We start from the raw sequence: 22615 nt of genomic DNA on the forward strand, positions 1-22615 counted from the left end.
CATTATACATATAATTAGCGCCACACCACTGCAACATAAAACATGGATTTTGTATTTACTTGTTTTACGTAATTAATTGCAAAAACCGCAGTTTTGATGGACAAAATATTATAACATCAAAATTCAATTAGGTTTACGTTTGGTAAAATTTTAGTCTGACTTTGCTAAATGGCAGTAGTTCGGGGTGCCAGCGGCATAATAATTATTTGAAACTATGACGTATAGTGTAAACATGTTTGCTGTGTCTTCCATGCCTAGAAATTGCGGTTTTATCAGGTTGTCAGACTCAAAGCAGCCTACACTGCTTTCTCTCTTGTACCGCACTCCGCCTTTTACCTACGTCTTAAGTATTATACAATCATATATGTATATCGATGTATACAATTGTGTAATTGTATAATATGACAATTGACATTATACCTCTAGAAAGCATCCATCCAGCCATCTATCTGTTTCGGTACACCCTGCGTAGGAACGTAACAATACAACGTTCGCTCAATGACCAGCTGAATATACAAGTACTTTAAACCCTCAATAGATGGCGCTTTTTTTAAAACCTTTGTTTGCACCTTTTTGGTGCATATTTACTTTAAAATACTCGAATATGGAGTGCGAAAAATTAATAACTCCATGGTTAAGAAGTATTTAACTTTTATTGTTTTGAAACAATACCTAATTTGAAAAAAAAAACAATGGAGTTAAGCAGGCGAATGGAATTCACTGTAAAATTCCACAGGAACCTACATGCTTAACCGGTAATACATATAAGGGAATTTTGATGTCATTGGAGCACTAAATAAGGATAAATATAATGTTAGTTTATCAGTGACAGCCGCAAACATGGACGTGAGACTGTTTTTGTGTATAAATTTTATTTTATTAACAACCTCTGTAACTATATATGTATCAGGTAAGTACAAACATTATCAATAGAAAAAAATATATAAAATTGTACCCTATTTCGTTTTCCCTTATAAATATTTCGTTTTTGTTGCTTTTGTTTCAGCAACAATTCCAGAAATATTAGTAGTAAGTATTGTCACTTGATTGAATTCTTTTGTATTGAGTGAACACGATCCAAACGACCCATTGTCTCTAATGGGAGGATTACTTAATTTAAAAATAAAACAGAGTTTCATATTTAATTTGGAACAAAATGTATTCAGTAAATTCACTCATTATTTTTCTTCTTTTAAATAAATTTGAATGTGCACTGCTACTATTGTGACTATTACCATTCCTCTCTAAAGTAGAAAATTTTTGTATCTACATAGACTATTTGGTCAGTGGGTCGTCTATATTTTTGTACACTGATATATATTTAAAAAAATGTATATAAGTAGTTAAGTAATAAACTTATGGTAAATGTTCTTTCATTTCTTATTTTAAGACATCGGATACGCCAGAACAAAAATGCACAAGAAAATTACGTAAGTAGATTTTTTAAATTTATTATACTCAACCCTTTTTCGTGTTACATTTTTAAGGATCAGAACTTTATATTAGCTGCTGAGTATTATCTATCTACACTAATATAGTAAAGAGAATACTTTTTTGCACTAGAAAGGCCCCGAAAGTACTAAACCGATTTCGACAATTCTTTTACTTTTAAGAAGTTAAACTATTCCCTAGTAAAATTGAATAGGTATATTTTTTACGGTAACGAAAAAACTGTAAGTTCTCCGGGACGCTGGTGAAACGTTTGTGAGAATGAATGTATGTTTCTATGTTTGTTATTCTTTCACGCTAAAACGGGTGGACGGATTTGGTTGAAATTTGGTATGTACATAGGTGATACCCTAGATTAAAACATAAGCTACTTTTTATCACACACTACGCGGGCGAAGCCGCGGGCGGAATCTAGTTAATGTAATACTTAGCGGAAGAACAATAATAAATAGGTCCTTCAAACGCCAGTATGAGTAATAAAGTAACGGTTTATCCTTATTTATTGTCTGCCTAACTGTTATTTTAATATTTCACCTCATTCCTACTGTATTTCCTTACTGATTTATTTATAACTTTGGTAGGTATACCACTTAGATCACGGGACTTATAAATAACTAGCCGTTTTCCTGTGGTTTCACCCGCTTCCCGTAAGAAGAGTGTACATAGGTACCTTTCCGATAGAGAAATAATAAATTTTTTTCAAATCGTTTCTATAGTTTCGGAGCCTTAAGGGTATAATCAAACAAAAAAAAAACTCTTTATTATGTAAGCATAGATAAGCAATGTTGCAAAAATATTTTTTTCTGTTTTTACATAACAACGAGAATTTCCCAGCAGTTTTCTTATATCAGAAACTATTTGAAGGGCTTAAAAATGATTTCAGTGTTAGATAGTTTGTTTACCAAAGAAGGCTATATTTTGCACTGGTGCCCAAGCTGGTTCTCACAAGACGAGTGGAAATCCGCGGGTAGAAGCTACTTATATTTTAAAGAGATGTTTTATAAATGACTCGAAATTGTTCCACTTTCTATTATAATGTATCGAATGTAATATTTTTTTTAAAGAACTTGCTAATAACTGCTAATTGTTAAATTATTAAATAACAAATTAGACTGCATGAAACTTGTGGAAAGTGTGGGACTAAAAGTACCATATAATATCCCTAGACATCCCATAACCAACCTGTATCATACTCCAGCAACTAGAACCAATATAGGAGTAAACTCGCCACTGGTCAGACTCAGCAGAGAGATGAACTCAGTGATTAAATCAGCTGATCTTGACATTTACAATGTCTCGATTAATATCTTTAAGGCCCAATTACTGGAATCCCAAAAATTGCAACATCGACAAAATGTTACGTAAAATGTTATGTTTTTATGTTATTCTATTGCTCTACTTTAATTTATATTTTTTACATTTTTAGTTACCATAAGTTTTGATCTCATGATGTTCTCACAAAATATAGTTTTATAAGTTGTAAGTATTTCTAAGACAGTCGTTATTGTTCTCATAAGTTTATGTGTTTTTATTGCAACAAGTTTAGTTTTACTTTAATTTTAATAAGAAGTGTTTTCTTGTTTTTGTTTCTTGTTTTGTATAATTTTCTACTTTCAAATTCTATCATTATTTAGCGTATGTTGGTTAACCTGTAATTGGCGACTGTGTAAGTCCTAGTACCTAATAACAGAAATTGTACTTTAAGCTTAATCTACACAGAAGCTGTTGGTAAACCCTTTAATAAATAAATAAATTGTTTACCATCTGTTAAATTGTTTTCTAATTTTTTTTTATCATTGCAGAAGCCTGCACCTTGACCTCAGTAAGTATATAAAAATTACTTGGTACATAACTGATAAGATTTTAAAAAATTATTTAAGATATTTAGATATATTATTTAAATAATTAATTTAATACTTTTATATCCATTTTATTATTTAGAGTGATGGGGTCACACTGTTTCGAGATGTGAAAGGAGAAAAAGGATCGCCTGTAAGTAGTCCTTTACATTTTCAAAAAAGCTGTTGGCGGCTGTTCTCATATAAGGAGATCAGCCATATTATAGTGCACAAGCATTTGCGCAGACACAGGTGCACTCACTATTCCTTAACTCTCATAGCCCGATGTACCGGTAATCCGACATGACCGGAGAGAGATCAGGCGCAGCACCGACATAAACATGCTCTCCGATGGATGATGCAAATAAAATATTAATATAATTTTAGGGCACTGACGGAAGACCTGGAAATATTGGACCAAAAGGAGATCAGGGTACTCCAGTAAGTAGTCATATTTTTGGTTTTTGAAATAGTTTCTGGAATATTCTAATAGGGGAAAGGAAGACTATCTATAATTTCCTTTCCATTCCATGTTTTAATTTAAGCTGTATAATTCCTACCTACATATATTTATTGTTTTATCTTTATGACGAGTTTAATTTTAATACATTAGTGAGCTTTTTTTTATGGGAAATCATCAAATGAAACACGTCCCAACCATATCAAGTAAAATTATTATAATTTTAGGGCACTGACGGGACACCTGGAAATGTTGGACCTAAAGGAGATCAAGGTACTCCAGTAAGTAGTCATAGTCCTTTTTTCATTTAATCAGTATAATCTATTTTAATATTATAAAGAGGAAAACTATGTTTGTTTGTTTGGTTGGTTGTAATAGATAAACCATTTGAAAGCGATATTATCTGCGAGTAACATAGGCTATATTTTATCCCGGTGCGAGCAGTAGCTCCCACGGGACGCGGGTGAATCCGCGGGAAAATGGCTAGTTCTCTACATAATATTTATTTAAATTTTCATACATTACAAGGATTTTTATTTTATATGGGAAATCATCAAATGACTTGTGTTAGCAGCGTGAGGGAGTGTCAGACTCTTTCTGACCCACCATGTTCTTTCGTGGGCCTTTTACGAAACTTTCGTACGCTTTTTTATTTTGGTACTTCAATTAAAATACTACGCATATGATAATTGCTAAATGCCATGCAACCGATAAACCGCATAAGAATATTTATTATAAATTCATAAAAAGGGTTTATTTTTTTTTATTTTTTTAAATTTTAGGGTCGGGACGGGGTGGATGGAAAACCGGGATTGAACGTAAGTTCCTTTTATTTACTAACTTCCACAAGTATTATGAGTAATTGAAATCATTGATAAAATAAAATAATTATAATTTTAGGGCACCGACGGGATTCCAGGAAAGGACGGACAAAAAGGAGACCAGGGACCTCCAGTAAGTAGTCATATTTGACGGTATGTTTTTGAAATAGTTTCGTGCACGTGAAATAGATCAATGAGCTTGGTGTGAGTTTAACTTCCCCTTAACTGCTTACGCATAAGACACATTGAATACTAAGAGGAAAGGAATTTATAGGACACTCAAAGAGTTGATTTTCTAATGTCTTATAAAGATTCTCTCCTCTCTGACTGCGCTGGTCATATTATGTACATCGTCAAGAAACTCTGCTTGTCCAAAGGTGACTTTATTTATTTTGCAACAATCAAACAATTTTAGTATATGTATTTTGTTTCATCAGGGACCCCCGGGGCTGCCAGGTCCAGTGGGACCTCCTGGTTTGGCCGGCATGCCTGCAATTTATCCTTCCAACTTGCCCAAAAATAGTACGTTTTCATCAATTTATTAATAACTATCCTCTAAAAAATTCAAGAAATATTTGGATCTAAGAAAAATAAGGTTATCACCCAGGGACAGCTGTGGTATTCCGGATATGGTTCCTTTCAACACGAAATCACAATCGGTTCAGCCATTTAAGATGTGTAATTGTACTGATCACTTTTCCATTGATGTTGACAAATAAATGGTAATAGTAAAAAAAATTAAAACAGTTTACAGATAAATGCATGAGTAACTCTTTCTGGCGTTCACGCTAAAACTATTGAACTGATTTGTTTTTTTTTTTTCGTCTATATTTTACAGCTTTTTATAGTAATGAAAAAGCTGCAGAGTCATTTGCCCGTGAAGACGAACCCGCGAATGTACCTTGCAAATCAGCCCCTGTTGGTTTTGGGTCTGGTAAGAACTATAAATACACACTGTTATACTACATTTTTAACTAGAAAATAATAACAAATACCTAAAAAATTTTAAAAGCCATATAATGGCTGGAATAAAGGGTAAATGTTAAATAATCCTTTATCTTTATGGACTGTCATGGCACAATAATTTTGAAAAATTTACCTCCAGTTTTGGATAAAACTATTATAGCCTGTTTTCCAAACATATTGTTTAGGGCTCTTGTTTTTTGAGCTTTTACAATCCCAGTGTTTTTGCAGGTGAGGCCTTCATGGGCCCAGAATCTCAAGAGTTCAAAGCCTACTGCAACATGGAAACCCGAGAAACTTGTGTCCGCAGAGATAAAAAAACACGTGAGATTAGCAATACAGAAGGCAATGGAACATACTGGTTGAGTGGAATGCGGGTCAATTTGAAAGATTTATATAATGTAAGTAAAAGGATGGATTCAGGCGTTACTTTGCGGAAGTCTATGTTAGGAAAATATTTTGCAGTATTCCGCACTAGATCGCAGTTATATTTGTGTTTGGTATCCTTTACAGCATCCATCGTGTAAAAGATCTGAAACGTCGGGATTAATTAATATATACATAACTGCAATAAAATCCGTAAAAGTAGTTTTAGTAAGTAGGTAGACTTCCGTGCATCGCGATCAATCGCAGCCGCGCGCGTCCTACGACTATCGTCGATCACTCGCGACAATAGTCAAACTATAAAAATGTATGGCACCGCTGCCGAGGCCCGCGACAAACGCGCGCGGCCGACGAATGGCGTGAGATTAGTAGATTTTGTCTAATATTCGCGTAAGTGTCAGAAATGAGTAGATCTTTATATCTGAAGGATACTATATAGTGCACTGTTTTTCTTTCAGTTAACCACAGAACAAGTGACATGGCTCCAGCAACACGCAGTTTCAGCGCGGCAGACCATTAAATACCATTGCTTTAACTCAGTGCCTTTTCCCAAATTCAATGTGTCTGCATCGGTTAAACTGTTGACTTGGAATGAAGCACTCATTGGACCCTACCCTACGGATAAAACTCCTTTCTTTTATTCGGTTCCTACGGCTACGGACCTCTGCAAGGTAATACATCCATCAGATTACTAATAATATTATGAAAAGGTTATAAAGAGATTATTGAATCTATACACCATACTATCTATAAATAAAAATAAAACCCGCTTTCCGTTGTCACGACATAACATGAAAACGGCTTGACCGATTTGACTGAAAATTAGAGGGGAGGTAACTTAGACCCGGGAGAAGGTTGTTTTTGTCACCATCCGGCTACGGGACGCGGGTGAAACCGCAGGCGAAAGCTAGTAATACTTAAATAAAGCATAGTTAATAACAGCCGCAGTGGTTATTGAATGAATAATAAATAAATATTCGAAGCAGATCAGAATAGTTGCGTATGAAGGTTGAAATTAAGAGCATGAGTTTACAATATACGCTCTCTCTATTTCCTTACACTCATGGTACGATGAGACAACAATCCGTTTCCATTTGAATTTCTATCTGACAGTTGAAACAGTAACAAAAAAGTAGGAATAACAAACAGGACATAATGTATAAATTGTGATTTTATATCAAGCTACACAACATTATGTATATTCATGAAATCAATAATTAATATTTTCCTTAACTCTAATCCATGCGGAATTTATTATTTACCCGTTTACCTATTTAATTATGTATATTTCAGGAAGGAGATATGGAATGGAAAAGTTCTATCATAGAGTTACAAACTACCAACACATTTAGACTACCAATCATCGATTTGTGGATCGGAGATATTCGCGACGGAGATCAACGAATGTACCTAGAAAGTACAGAACTATGCTTTGGTTGAATATTACAAAATCTAGGTATAATTTTATCATTTTACATTAAATCATTATTTTTCGTAAAAAATAAATAGCCAATGTGATGCAAATAGAAATATAACAATGAAGCTTCATAGTGCTACTGTTTTGTTTTACCATTTTTATTAAAAAAAATTCCAAGAAACTTATTTAATAAAAAATTAAATGAAATTGCGTTTTGCAATTCAAGGTTTTTGTCTTTTCACTATACACGAAGTGACATCTACCCTGGTATATATGAACTAACTAGTCACAACTCATTTGGGCAAAGGAGTTGTCCATGGAGTTCCAGCTTGAAATACAAGATGGCGCCACAATCACGCAAAGCTAAGTTATGAAAAGTAATTTTATAAAATTTATATTTTGTTAGTTTACTATAAGATTGTATGTGTTTGTCGTAAAATGCCCGAACAATGTAAAATTTACTTTATGCACTGGTTTCTCAGCTAATCGGGCAAAAATTTAAAAGGGGCTTTTAATACCCAACTGTAAAAAAATTACAAAACTTTTTAAAATAACGCTACTCAGGCCCAAGTTGACCGAGGACATAAAACGTGAGTTTTTCATGAAATAACAGTTTGTCTCGAAAATTGAACGCAAAATTTCATAATAATCAGTTGCCAGTGAACTTAGCTGACCTACGACAGTAAAGCGCGCACAGTCAGCGATAATAGTGTTAAAACTACGGACACATTTAACTACTTCAGAATGCGAAGATGATGGTATTTGCAAAAAGTTAACTCCAAGAAACGATAATTAGGGAAAAAATAGCAACAATTTTCCCCTCATCTAGAACATTAATTATTCATCTTGGTTAAAAATTATTAGTACATGTAGTGTATGCAGGTACATGTGCATCATTGTATAGGTTATGTCAATATTATGACGCCTCGTGCGCATACGTCACTCGGTTATAAATACCGGATCGAGCGGTGGGGAGTCAGTCGTTGTCAGACTGTCGACCTGTGTGGTGGTGCGTTGGCGAGTCGATTAACATAATAAAATGAGCGTACAATACATTGGCGACGAGGATAAAACCGTGAGTGTTTGGACCAACAGTTACCTATTATCTAATTTTTATAATTTTGAACTACCTATTAGTTCTGTGATCCAGAAAAATATTTGATATACAAGGTTATACTAAATAATTTGTCCTATTCATGCCTATACCAAATTAATGTATGCTAAATAAGCTTTGATAACAAGTAACCTCTGACCGATGTTAATATTCAATCATATTAAAAAGTGCAAAAGGAAAGAAGGAAGGGAAGAGAGTAGAATGACAAAGTATACATAACTTTTATGTTCATGTATGTATCACCCGAATTGCAAACAAATTTTAACCTTTTTACGTAATTCTTTGTTTAAGTTTACCTTGCTACAATTCTAATGGAAGTAGCAATATTTATTGCAGGTGTTAATATTTATCAAATGAGTAATTTATAATACAAAATCATTACTTGGTGATCAGTTTACTCATTCTTAAACCTGCATCAAAGGTTATTCAATAATAGGCATTTATTGGAAGCAATATAAAGTTGCTGGTTGTTGAATTGTCGTCAAGACGACTTTAGCAGTGGTGGGATTTCCTAGAGGATATAATACAATAACCTATTTGCCTTATAATCAATTGTGTTTAATAATTGTTGTGCTTGCATGCCAACAAGGCGGAATGTACACGGATCTTATTATGTTGTTTACAATCCTATTTTGTAAGTGCCTGCATTCTAAGCAAATAAAGACCTATTCTATTCCAAAAATCTGCTGGTCATTAAATTGACAGCTTGACGGTTAGCAGTAGTGTATATCTACTGGTCATTAGATTGACAGCTTGGCAGTTGGCAGTAGCGTGTATCTACTGGTCATTAGATTGACAGCTTGACAGTTGGCAGTAGTGTGTATCTACTGGTCATTAAATTGACAGCCTGATTGTTGGCAGTAGTCTATATCTACTGGTCATTGAATTGACAGCTTGATGGTTGGCAGTAGTGTGTATCTACTGGTCATTAAATTGACAGCCTGATTGTTGGCAGTAGTCTATATCTACTGGTCATTGAATTGACAGCTTGATGGTTGGCAGTAGTGTATATCTACTGGTCATTAAATTGACAGCTTGGCAGTTGGCAGTAGTCTATATCTACTGGTCATTAAATTGACAGCTTGACAGTTGGCAGTAGTCTATATCTACTGGTCATTAAATTGACAGCTTGACAGTTAACGGTAGTGAACGTCTACTGGTCATTCAATTGACTGTACACGCATAAATTATCTGGCGATAGTTGTCAACTACTGCAACAACTAAATAGTAAATCTTGATAATTTTTATATTTTCTGTGCCCGGTGATTTGGATCATAAAAAGCTTCCAAACTTAACTTCTCAGAGTCTAGTTAACAACTTATACCTGCTATATTGTTCTGGTACTTAACTAACTTAATTCAAGTGCTTGCAATATAGAGGATATTACAAGAACAAACTGGTGGGTTATATACTCAACGGTTCTACAAATGACAAACATGTGCTAGGTATCTAGTTTAACAAACAGCACATTGAGGGACCGTAGTAGGTTGGCCATGTATGTTGAAGAACTCGCCCAGCTATACTGGTATGTATTCACCTATGCACAACATCCAAGTCCATCAACACCTCTAGTGGGTTGCCTACCCATAATAGTGTTAATTATAACAGTTGCTCAGTCACCCTAGGTATAATTTCAATACTTTTACTTTATTTTGCTGTATTAAAGAGGTTGTTATACAACAGAGATATTCCAGAAGATACAGAACAGTAGAACAGCATACAAGCAGCAATACTAGCTGGAAAATGTGGATCAAAATTTTGGTATTTAATAGATAGAATCTTTGGTAAACATGCTAGCTCACAATTGTAATTTCAGTACTTTAGGTTGATATAAAACTCTTAGATCAAAAGAATATGGAACTAAGCATTGGAGCAATCTGTGATTTATTTGACAATGCTACTTTATCTACCCAACTGCCTCGTTGGTCTAGCTGTCGCAAGCGCGGCTGCTGAGCACGAGGTCTCGGGTTCGATTCCCGGGTCGGGCCTGGAAGTTGGTGATTGATACACCCGTGCATCGGAAAGCACGTAAATGTCGGTCCTGCGCCTGATCTCTTTCCGGTCGTGTCGGATTGCCGTCCCATCGGGTTATGAGAGTGAAGGAACAGTGAGTGCACTTGTGTCTGCGCAAATGCTTGTGCACTATAATATGTCCTGCGCAGTTGGCTAATCCCCTTACGTGAGTACAGCCGCCGTAGCCGATAATCGGCTAGGAGGACATCATCATCATTTACCCAACTGGGCCTTCTCATCTGTGACAAAAAATCTTTTAAGGATGATACCTGGAAGGAGTTCCAATGTAGATACTTACTCTGGGAACTGTCTAATGATGATTAGCTCATGGATGATTGTTGCAATCAAGTTCTCAAAAGTTGATGATTGCGTGTGCTTTTAAAACCTTCAAGATTCAGGCTTGAATGAATTTTAATTGGTATCTTAGCCTCTTTTTTATTGATTTACATTGGTGTTTACAAATAGTTTAACAAAGTGGCCCTCATTATAATATTGTTATTTGCAAATTATGTTTTACAGTATTGCAGTACCAATAAGCAGTATAAGTACATTGAGAGTTGTGGAAGAATATGCTTCCATAGGGGCGAATAACATAACCATATATGAACATATATGAAATAGAATCCATTTATTGATCTCAAGTTAATAAATCATCGCATTAATATATTCTTGAAGTGCACACCTACTTGTAATATAAAGTTGTGTAATTTCCTCAACCCATCCCATAAGATAAGATCCATATGGGTGGTGGGATGGATATCTATTAACAAAATAATGTCTTGTGTCCATAGCGTTAGGGTTAATAATAATTGATCTTAGAACACCAATCTTAGGTTACCGTAAGACAATTGGACTCGCACGAGAGGTAAAGAACTTTATCACTATTTACATTTATCGACATTTATTACTCTTTTGTGCTAATTAAACTACACAGTTGCGTCGACATTTGGTTAATAATAACTAAAATATTAGAAGGCAGTACTCCTTGATACGGCACGTATTGTGAGGAGGTTTCTGTCTCTGGGACCCTAACCACCGGTACCTTGGACCCTGTGCCCGATATCGGTGGTAACCTATTTTTTATATTTTTAAATGTTTTTTATATTTAATATTTAAAAATGTAAATTATATGTTCTAAATAAATAAATGACCACTAAAATATTATTAAGTTCCTAAGTCCTACTGCAAAATATAATCTGAGTAAGTGTTCCTTAAAGTATAGGAAGTAAAATTGCCCTTAGTCACCAAATCGTTTAAAAATTTACTGGGGTGCTGTCCCTATAAAAGATAATAATATTTTTATATTCTGGTTGTCTAACTGAAACAACGTAGATAAAGTCAGCTGCAATAAAGGGTAAGCGCTTTTGAACGAAACTATAAACATACTTATGCAGCCAACTATACTTACAAAAAAAAAAAATATTACGTTACCTATACGCGGTCATGAAATTGGAAAAGCGTAAAATATTAAAAATGGAAGCAGCACAAAGCTGATCATCAAATTGATGAGGTCAAGTGTGACATGAGAGCAGCATAGCTGCTCATGAAATTGAGATATAGAATTAGAATCCCACATTTATCTATGTGTAGACAGATGTTTTAGAAAGGTTAGCGGTTGTTTTGCAAAAGGAAAATTGCATCGACTAGAAAACTGTTTGTGAGCTGCTCCACCTGCTGCTCGCTGTCACCTTGTTGAAAGGAAGAAGAGCATGAGTTGAGGGTCAGGGACTCTTCTATTTTATGGTGATGCAGAATGTCACAGCTTCAAAATATATAGTGCAAAGTTAGTGACACCTGTTAAAGTGCGTTCGTTGCATAATATGGTTCTAATTAGTTAAAATCTGATTCGTAATGTTACTTTACACCTTCGTTATAATCAATATGTAACCATGATACTAAAAAGCTTACCATCAAAGCATAATAATTCTTTGACTACTTAAATTTTTGAAAACCACATTAGGAAAAGCAAACAAACATTACAGAACGCAATGTCCGGTGATAATAGTGTTCTTGGATGCCTAACCGAAATATAAGTATTCCTATCGCACTATTATATGCAGTAAGGTATTCATATGTTGGGTGTTGAATGCTAAGAAGCTTACAGTTTCTTGACTAGATATTGGACATACATTGATGTAGGGTATTTAAAGCCTATATCAGAATTTCAGCGAGTGTACTAGCAGAAACGTGCAAAGTACCAGCGCTGATCAATAGGGTTGAAGACCAGATTGTTTGTTACATTGCTGAGATAATGATAGGCTTTGATATTCCACTCTTAAATTAAAAACTACATATTACCAAAATTAGTTGAGTTAGCATTCTCTTGCTTACAAGGCACACAAAGTACTTAACTCGTACATAGAACTACAATTTAAACCATTAAATTGATGACAAAATATGTGATCGCCATTAAATTGGAGACAAAGTATGTGGTCACCATTAAATGGGTGACAAAGTATGGAGTCACCATTAAATTGGAGACAAAGTATGTGGTCACCATTAAATGGGTGACAAAGTATGGAGTCACCATTAAATTGGAGACAAAGTATGTGGTCACCATTAAATGGGTGACAAAGTATATGGTCATCATCAAATTGGAAACAGTCCATCTAGGTCACCATTCAATTGGGACGATCTTATGTGATTACTTTCCTCGTACGGCTCGTACGGTTTTGAATGAGTGAAAAGCATTGATGAGGTACCCTAATGCCGATCTTTTACCTTGGAACAATGCATTCTTTATCAGTTTTAAGTGAAGTCGAACCAAGCAAGATGAGTGCTCATTATCTGAAGGTACAGCAATATTTGAGACTTGCTTGATTTCACATGGACTGATTGGCGGGATGTCTGCCAAATGGACGGATCATCTCTAGTGTAGATATAATACAGGGCCGGAACAGCGGCTACAAAACCTGAAGTTAAACTTGCCGGCCTGATATCACTGCTACGAATTTGTCTTGTTGAGCCTGAAGCAGATGCTGGTATGTTACCGTCTGCAAAGGGACGGATTTTTATTTATGTTTATTTCACAAGGGAAGGGATGTAGTGTCCTGCAGTATCACCGATATCTGTCGTCTCCTTAAATGGAAAGGGAAATGAAATGGAAACGGAACAAAGTAAATCAGTTTGATGGCAGTGTGATCGGTGGACTGATCTGATAGCGTGGTTTTGTTGTGCTGCAGGTGTTTGATAGATCTTTAAGAAATTACCAAAATATTTATGAGTTTGATTGTTGGACTTTTTGAAACAAGGTTAAAATCAAAACAACAAGGGAGAGATGTAGTGTATGCAGGTACATGTGCATCATTGTATAGGTTATGTCAATATTATGACGCCTCGTGCGCATACGTCACTCGGTTATAAATACCGGATCGAGCGGTGGGGAGTCAGTCGTTGTCAGACTGTCGACCTGTGTGGTGGTGCGTTGGCGAGTCGATTAACATAATAAAATGAGCGTACAATACAGTACAAAAGAATGCCTCATGGAAGTTACGAGCGGACGATATTCATTTGTTCTCATTAGCAGGCGCGGAGTAACCATGATTCTGATCATCGGAAAAATATCACGTTGACCTTAAAAACCTCAAAAACCAAAACAGAAACTTACGCATATTTATATTTTTTTTCCAAAAGTCACCAACTTCATACCAAAAAGAAATGAAAATTTTCAAAAGAAAACAGTGTAGGCAAACGATGATGAGAAAGGGAATACACAGAATGGCTGGAGTAGGTATGTACTTAGTAAAAAAATATGAAATGCATTTTTGAGCGAGTTTTTAGTGACATACTTATGTTCCGTAGTACCACCGAGCCGTTGTGCTAGCGAGATTAATAGCTTATTACTCCTTTGTTTACTGGCAGTCATTATTCAATAAACATCACAGCCGACCGTACACCATTGTTTTAACCCGCAAATATCATTACCCGTTATCATTCAATTTAAAGTTTTATTCTGGGTTCATGGCGTAGCCGAATACAACTTTGAGAAGAGAGAGAAAGAATATGATATTTTTTTGTTCATGACACCACACAGCTCCTGAATTAAATGGGTATGTTTATTGACAAAAAGTAACCTTACATAGTTTGCATACTATTGAATATTCCAATTCAATTTTTAAGATAAAAAGTTTTTAGAATTAAAACGTGTCTTTAGACACTACTTACACGCTTTCCTACTATTAAGGCCAAAACATTTTTCTTTCTCAAAAAATAAATACTTACGTAGTTACAAAAAATAAATTAAATCATAAAACACGCAATAAAATCAGGAAAACGGTCATCAGTGAATAAAAAGAGGCCGTAATAGTCAACTGCAGCCCCAAAACGACCCCTTGGGCATAAAGCATAACAAATTGTATAATTCATCGCTATAAGGACGTCCCTTCTTTAGCTGAAGAAATATTGCATTCATCCTTCAGGTCATGATGGAATCTTGATTGATAATAATATTTCTGTGGGAAAAATACTCGAGGCAAAAGTTTGTAACATGTATCCATTTTTTGGTATGAGTGGAAAAAGTTGATAAGAAGGACTTTGGTAAGCTTTAACGAACCTGCCTCAATTACAGGGGTTCTAGAATATTGTTACAACCGTAAGTTGTTGAAGACTTATTGCAAAAGTACAGAGATAGATGTGACGGACGACCTTTGTTTCAAGCTTTAGGACAACTAGAATTGCAACTAGAACCATACCTTATCCATCAAACTGGCTTGAACATGATGATAGGTATCCCATGGGATACTGCTTACAGGACCCGCAGAAGGATTTTCCACTTGAACATCCCAAATCTTACCAGAAAAACGCGTAGTTAGCCACAAAACAATTTAGTTTGGCCACAAACAGCTTCCATTAGAGGAGACATCACGCCAACATGTTGCTACCTGTCCAACGTGATATATCGCGACCCGCGCCTAATTGCTCGTCTTTTTGTAGTACAATGTATGTTTTGCCATATTTATAAACTGGGAGCAAAAGCTGATGGCAAAAAGTAGCAGCTTTTTAATGTAACAAAAACTCGAAGTAACTTTTTCAAGCGACGAAAAATGTACAAAGGTTCTAGTACTTTCCTAAGGGCGCTTTCAACTTATGCGTTGCTTGACGGCCGGCTGCAGTGCCGAAGCGGTGCCTAACCTAACCTAAGGCTCGACAACAGGACTGTTGCCGCACGGAGCTTTTTGTATGAAAAAAAAGAGGAACGTCCGTACGCCGTACGTCTAGCGCAACGCTTCGGCACCGCAGCCGGTTGTCATAAGTTGAAAGCGCCCTAAGTCAATGAGCAGGAAGAGGGGATATGATTGGATACCTCATGCAACGTCGACGGATATTAAAGAGAAGATGAAGTGTCTGACATATAAGGAACTGCAATAATTAGCACAATGATAGGCAGAAATGAAAGAAAGAAAGGAAGCAAGAGCAAGGCCGATTATAGAAAACTTATTTTGAAGCAAGTTGTTTGATCGAAATCTAAACACTCTGTATAATCAACGTTCCATTTCACTATTATAATCTTATGTATTTCCTTGGTGTACTGTACCATCCTATTCTATTAGAGCTTGATTGCTTAAACAAGAAGGAATACATAAAACCAAATTAATGATTTTAAATACTGTAGATTCACAAGAATTCATCTGTTAACCTCACATATGCTACATCAACACCCCGTATTTAGGGTCGGTCCAGTGTGGAATTGAATCGGACCACACTTGGTCGTTAGCACGGTGGCTTAATGACTCAAATAATGGTCTGCTGACATAATGACCTTTACTGATTTTCGACCTGTGTGATTCTGATTCGCCACTAGGGCAGGTTAACGTTATGGCAATCATGCTACGGATGTTTTTGTTACTTGAAAAATGTTGACGTTGTTGATACACCAAGTAAATACGAGTTTTACGTAAAATTATTAGTGAAATCTTATTTAATTATAACCTGCCATGATACACAAGTTTTGGGACTGAACGATTAGTAAATATATTCATGATTTTCGTAATCACGTGAATATTATTAACAATAAAAAAAGTAGATTGTCAAATTAGTCCTGCTTCACTTAAGTAGACTATGGTTTTTAAGAAATAATTAATTTCACAACGAATAAATAATGCAAAAATTCGTACTTTCAAGTTTACATGCTTCTTCGATAGATGGCGTTGTTACCTTCTGAATCGCGGTATGGTTTCGTGACACGAAATATTATAAGAGGTAAGCCACAGTGGCGCCTAAGCCACAGTGAAGAAAAACATCAAGAATTTTTGAAGAATAGTCACATGGTGATCACACCTGTTTGACTTCATTACGAATGAGGAACTAGATTTTATATGAATGTGAACACACCGCACGTCATGTCAACGATTTTTACAACTTAAAATAAAATCGTATCAAACTTTGGCAAGGTCCTCCTAGAATTCAATTTCTTTGCCAACCGTCAATATTGAATAAATCGTAAAAAAAAAAACAGAAAAATAGAAAAATACGCATATATAAAAGACGTTCCAAGTCCGTAAAAGACGTTTCAATACCTTTCTATCAAGTCCAAACACGGATAGAATACGAAATTTCATCATGGAATGCCTATGCCTATCTTCCGGCTTCATCATCAGATCAATTCGACAGTTCTATATTATAGTATTGTCATCAGAACCACATGCATTTGTCAATTTTCATGACGTTACGATACTTTGATGATGGTTAAATTAGTTAATAAGTACTTTAGATTCAATTACAAAAGTTACTATTTTCAGTTTACATACTCGCTCGATAGATGGCGTTGTTACCCTCTAAATCGCGCTATGGTTTCGTTACATGAGATTTCTTAAGTTGATTCGTCTAACTTAATTCTTCAACCGCCTATCAGGCGTAAATGAGAGTGAAGGAAAACATTTTCTGTATTTTTGATGAAAAGTCGCATGGTGTTCTTACACCCTGTCTGACTTCATAATAACAAAAAAAATCTCATATATGACTGATTCGGGTAACACAAATAAAATATGCATTAGAAATTCACTTTGATTAACATGTTTCGTCACTTTGTATGATTTTAAAAACCAGTCTGTAAACACAATAATTTAGTAATTACAATTATGACTTTTATTCCATAAAACAGTGTGCTAGCATTTAATCATAAGTGTAGCTTTTTACCTAATAAACAAACTGATAGAAACAGTTCTCGTCTTAACATTTTACCCACTAAGTAGTTATCGTAGACTCCGACAGGATCGTGTTTTTTATCAAAAACACTGGTTTCTGGGCTTTATAAACTACTAAGTAACTTTGGCCGCGGTTTCACCCGCGTCCTGAGAGAACTTCTTCTGGTATCAGGACAACTAGTGTAGCCTCCTAGTTTGGTCCAGTAGTTTCGGGGCCTTTACAAAGAAACAAGCAAAAAAGTTTCCTCTTTATTATATTACTAGTATAGAAATGTAGATAATCTCTGTCCACGTACACATACGATGGAACATAATACATAATTCTGTAAGTATCATACTCAGGGGAATAGTAAAGTTGAGTACGACAGGACGGCCGGCATTGCCGTGCAATGAATAATTTAGACCCGACCTATGTACGTGAAATTATGCATGACATCAAACTCATATAGTATACGATTTTTAAACGTGTACTTTATGTTAGGTACCAGCTCAGACTTAGGAATGTTGAACCTTAATATAGTAAATATTTTGTGGTTATACTAGTACAAAATCTTTCTACAGGCAGTCCTAACTATCGCTACTTATGTTATATATATTTAATTTAAGTTAATATCAGGACTTAATCGAAAAAAAAAAGTAAAATTATAGCCATTTTTTTTATCCGGCCGTGTGGTTATACAGTAAACCCACTGGCGGAACGGAACGTAGTGAATTTATATTTTCACTACACATGAGAACACAGAAAGTTTTATGCAACAAAAAAATGGTAGAACAGGCCATAGGAATGCAAGAAACGAAACTTGGCACGACTATGATCATGATTATTTCTAATTTATGACAATATCATGACATTTTCGTACGTGTTCCGGTAAACGATAACTGTTATATTACTACGTGATGTAGCTTATTGATCGAAGTATTGAAGACTTTGGTGATAGTAATAGCTTTTTATTTTAGCCGCGTATGGTCGCGAAGGTGAATGACCTTGGTGATAATGTTCACCTACACCGAGACATAGTTGCACCATTTACCTACAGCGATTATAATGTAACTTTGATAATGTCCCGTAGGTGAATTAAGTTTACATTATACCAATATTCGGACGACAGTTTATCTTTGATTAGAAATGAAGCATAACACTCAAAGAAAACAAGTCAAAATTAAAAAAAAATGCATATTGATCGCGACATTTTGCATTCAAGAAAATAATATGACGTGTAAAGTAAACAACTGTAAGTACTTAACTACTCGAAATTCTCATGATATGTGTGTTTTAGAAAAAGGAGCAAAACGTTTTTAATTTACCCAAAACTTTTACCGTTACTCGATATGCTGCGATATAAGTCGTGGTGGCCTAGTGGGCAAAGAACCAACCTCTCGAGTAAGAGGGCGCGGGTTCGATTCCAGGTCAGGCAAGTACCAATGCAACTTTTCTAAGTTTGTATGTACTTTCTAAATATACCTTAGACACCAATGACTGTGTTTCGGATGGCACGTTAAACTGTAGGTCCCGGCTGTCATTGAACATCCTTGGCAGTCGTTACGGGTAGTCAGAAGCCAGTAAGTCTGACACCAGTCTAGCCAGGGGTATCGGGTTGCCCGGGTAACTGGGTTGAGGAGGTCAGATAGGCAGTCGCTTCTTGTAAAGCACTGGTACTCAGCTGAATCCGGTTAGACTGGAAGCCGACCCCAACATAGTTTGGGAAAAGGCTCGGAGGATGATGATATGCTGCGATATAATCACTGCGATAATCCTTCGAACAGCCGAATGAAGCGAATCTACATATAATTAACAATGACAGAAGCATAATGCCGAATTGAGCAAGTTCCAGGAAATTAAGCTTTGCATACGAACGAGTTTCAATGTTAATCTTACTATAGATTTAATTTAAAGTATCATACAATAAACGTTATACAATAAACGTCTTAGGTTCTCCTATAGGTATCAGGATACAGGAGTTATAGAGCTTTCATACAAACACGGTCAGTATTTAAGCTACATAATGTTTCCCCCATTGGTCATTGTCATTATAATTATTAAAAAGTTGCTTTTTCACATGGTTTTCCCGACAACGAAAGAACTACTTCTCTTAATAAAATGAAATATAGAATGCTAAATGGCAAAACTATATTTATAAAATACAAAATGATAAAACATAATCATGTTTATACTATGATAATATAATAGATTTTTTGAAATTGGATCAAGCAAGTTTAATTTGTTACATAACAAATAAAAAAACAAATACTTATACATATACAAAACTTTGTTCTTCATAATAATATTGTCTATGCAGGTGTGAATTACAAGCCAACTAAGTATCTAACTTCCCCCAAAAATAATCATTTCAATTGACCTTTTTAAAGGGGACTCCGGGATTTGTGGTATCTTTGCGCCCTCAAAAAAGATTACTTCGTACTTTTTTATTCAAAACACAATACCATCGTGACAGGAAGAGGGCCCGGTTTTTTTGTAAGCCTGTGAAAATATTTTAATTTTTATAATTTTTTTTTTTCCCTTTTTTTGCTAATCTTCTCACCCGTTTTTTCAGTCACGAATTTTGGAAACTGATCTCGTTTCTGAGACTTAATTACGCTCTTTTTTTAATTGGAACATTTCGGCGTACCTAACCATTTTTTGTGAATGGGATGTGGCTATAGTTGTAAAGTCCTACTTCTAATCTTAGTACAAATACAAACTACTTAACTTTACAGTCTGTAGCAAAAACAAAACATTACATTTAAAAATAAACGACGAGATATCAAAAACACTTGTACAACATTTCTACATTAGTCGGATTGGTTTAATTTCTAAATGTTCGTGACATATTTACGGCGAAAGAGATAAATACAATGGACGAAGCGCAGTATGCGACACGCTGGCAGTATTATTTTATGCCTCTCCGTCTATACTTAATACCTATATATTAAGCCTTAAGTTCACCGACAACATAAACGTCCGTTCTTAACACGCTTACATTAGCTTCACTTGTAGCTATGTATGTAAGAAAATCTTGGAATCTTAATTAGAACCACTTCCCGGTCTTCGATTAAAATGAAATTTTGCACACGCTCTGAGTTCTGATAACTATACATGACTAGCTAAGAAACGTCATCATAAAAAACGTGTTTTTTTAATTTTTTAAGCTATTTTCTTAAAACAACTGGTGACATCTAAAATTGAACGTAAAAATTCATATTAAACGGTTGATTTAAGAAAACTGACACTTAAGTTGTTGGTGAACCTAAGCCTTAGGGTATCCACACATTGCAAACTAAACAGTCGACAGTTGACCCGATGTTTGGCAATTATTTTTTAAAGATAATCTTGACACCAATTAAAGATTTCAGTCTGTCTGACACCAGCTAAATACCTGATCTTTGTAATGTGCGTACTATAGCATTCATCTTCTCACTGATTTAAGAGCGCAAGCAAACTATCGGCCGACTAAAAGTTTTTAGTGTGCGCTTACTTTAAGAGGAAACTAGAACTCATTGCCAGATGGCTACGGCCGCTTAATGTACAATGAAAAATTACAGTATTATTTTCTGTATTGTATTGCTGGCTTGCTGTTTATTAAATTACGAGAAAATGTGACAAGTTTTGCTTTAGTAGCCGTTAGTGTTTTCGGTTTGTTATGGTAATTAATTTATGTTTGTGCAGGCGTAGATTACAGCAGAGCATGAGATCGAGTCTGATTCTCAAGTTTGCAGTATCTTTACTTTTCATTTTTAACACGCTTTCATTAGCTTCACTTGTTACTATGTTTATAAGACCCACTTCCCGGTCTACGATTAGGATGACATTTTGCACACGGTCTGAGTTCTGATGACAATACATGACAAGCGTGTTTTTTAGTTTTGTAACTATTTTCTTTTGTTGAAACACTAACACTTTCTCTTACAGTTCATATTAATGAAATATTTAAAATGCACCACCAACACAATATAAAAAAACACTACATGAAATGAATTTAGTAAATACAAGGATACCTATTATATTTTATCTTAATCCCTACATCAGACCATATTTTACCACAACTGTACACCTACATTTCCTAGTACTTACAGTCCCCAATAAATTCACCTACAATACCAATACTGGTTTCAGGATAAACCAACGCCGCCACAACGCAGGAGCGGTTAAGACAGGTATTGATGTATCGCACATAAACGCCTCTTGACCGCCTATGAATCATATATGATGTATCGCGCGACGACGCGTTAATAATTTAATACCAAATACCAATGTGAGGTGCAAATCAAGTGCACCTGTGCTGTTTGTATTATTATTGCAGTGTGTTTATTTCTATGATTAAAGGTTGTGATTCGTTGACCTAGTTGGATGGCCACCACTCTGGACTCCCGGACAAGGGTTTCAAGTTCGATTACCGACACGGTGAATATCTCATCAAGATATACAGGTATCTAGAGGTACATACGTACATATCTCACCAAGATAAATGCGTATGTCGTTTATCAGTTATGTTTGCATCAATAACATAAGCAAATCAACGGCTTACTTTAAGGTTAACGTATTTTTTCCTTAGAACATTTTTTCGCCACAATATCGATGCAGGAATCAAATCAACAATAAGCAGCTTTTGCTACTTTTCAAATTGTATTCACCAGTAAAGTTATATAAATATAGTTTTTAATAGATACTGGTAAATACTATAAAGCACTGTTCTAATCAAAGCACACACAACATTACAATATAAACAATACACAATCCGTACGAACCAAACAACATCGAACCACAAACACGAAACTCATGACACATTATATTTGACGAGTTAATGAAATAATGCCCACATTATACTCAAATTTAACACTAAATAATCTGATAAAGCACGCTTCATTTATTATGGGATAAAACACTATTTAGGGTGTGGTAATGCTCTAGTAAATTATTATCGTATGTACAACGTATGGCTACGAAATTTCATTATAATTACCTGTTTTAAGGATTAATGGCTTTTGGTGTACTTATGCTGGTGTTTGGCTGGTTTTA

The 22615-nt window shown here is 35.2% G+C and overlaps 1 protein-coding gene across 1 annotated transcript; it reads left to right on the plus strand.

Moving 5' to 3' along the window:
• The first annotated feature begins 783 nt into the window (after positions 1-783).
• On the plus strand, positions 784-7463 carry LOC124634661 (collagen alpha-1(II) chain-like). Its single transcript, XM_047170323.1, has 14 exons — positions 784-910; positions 1007-1029; positions 1391-1430; positions 3252-3271; positions 3391-3441; positions 3675-3728; positions 3975-4028; positions 4530-4565; positions 4648-4701; positions 5006-5090; positions 5407-5502; positions 5763-5932; positions 6374-6586; positions 7209-7463. The coding sequence occupies exons 1-14, from the start codon at positions 841-843 to the stop codon at positions 7353-7355; spliced, it is 1113 nt and encodes a 370-aa protein (XP_047026279.1). The 5' UTR covers positions 784-840; the 3' UTR covers positions 7356-7463.
• The last annotated feature ends 15152 nt before the right edge of the window (positions 7464-22615 follow it).

This window comes from Helicoverpa zea, chromosome 11 (assembly GCF_022581195.2).
Source record: "Helicoverpa zea isolate HzStark_Cry1AcR chromosome 11, ilHelZeax1.1, whole genome shotgun sequence".
Lineage (NCBI taxonomy): Eukaryota > Metazoa > Arthropoda > Insecta > Lepidoptera > Noctuidae > Helicoverpa > Helicoverpa zea.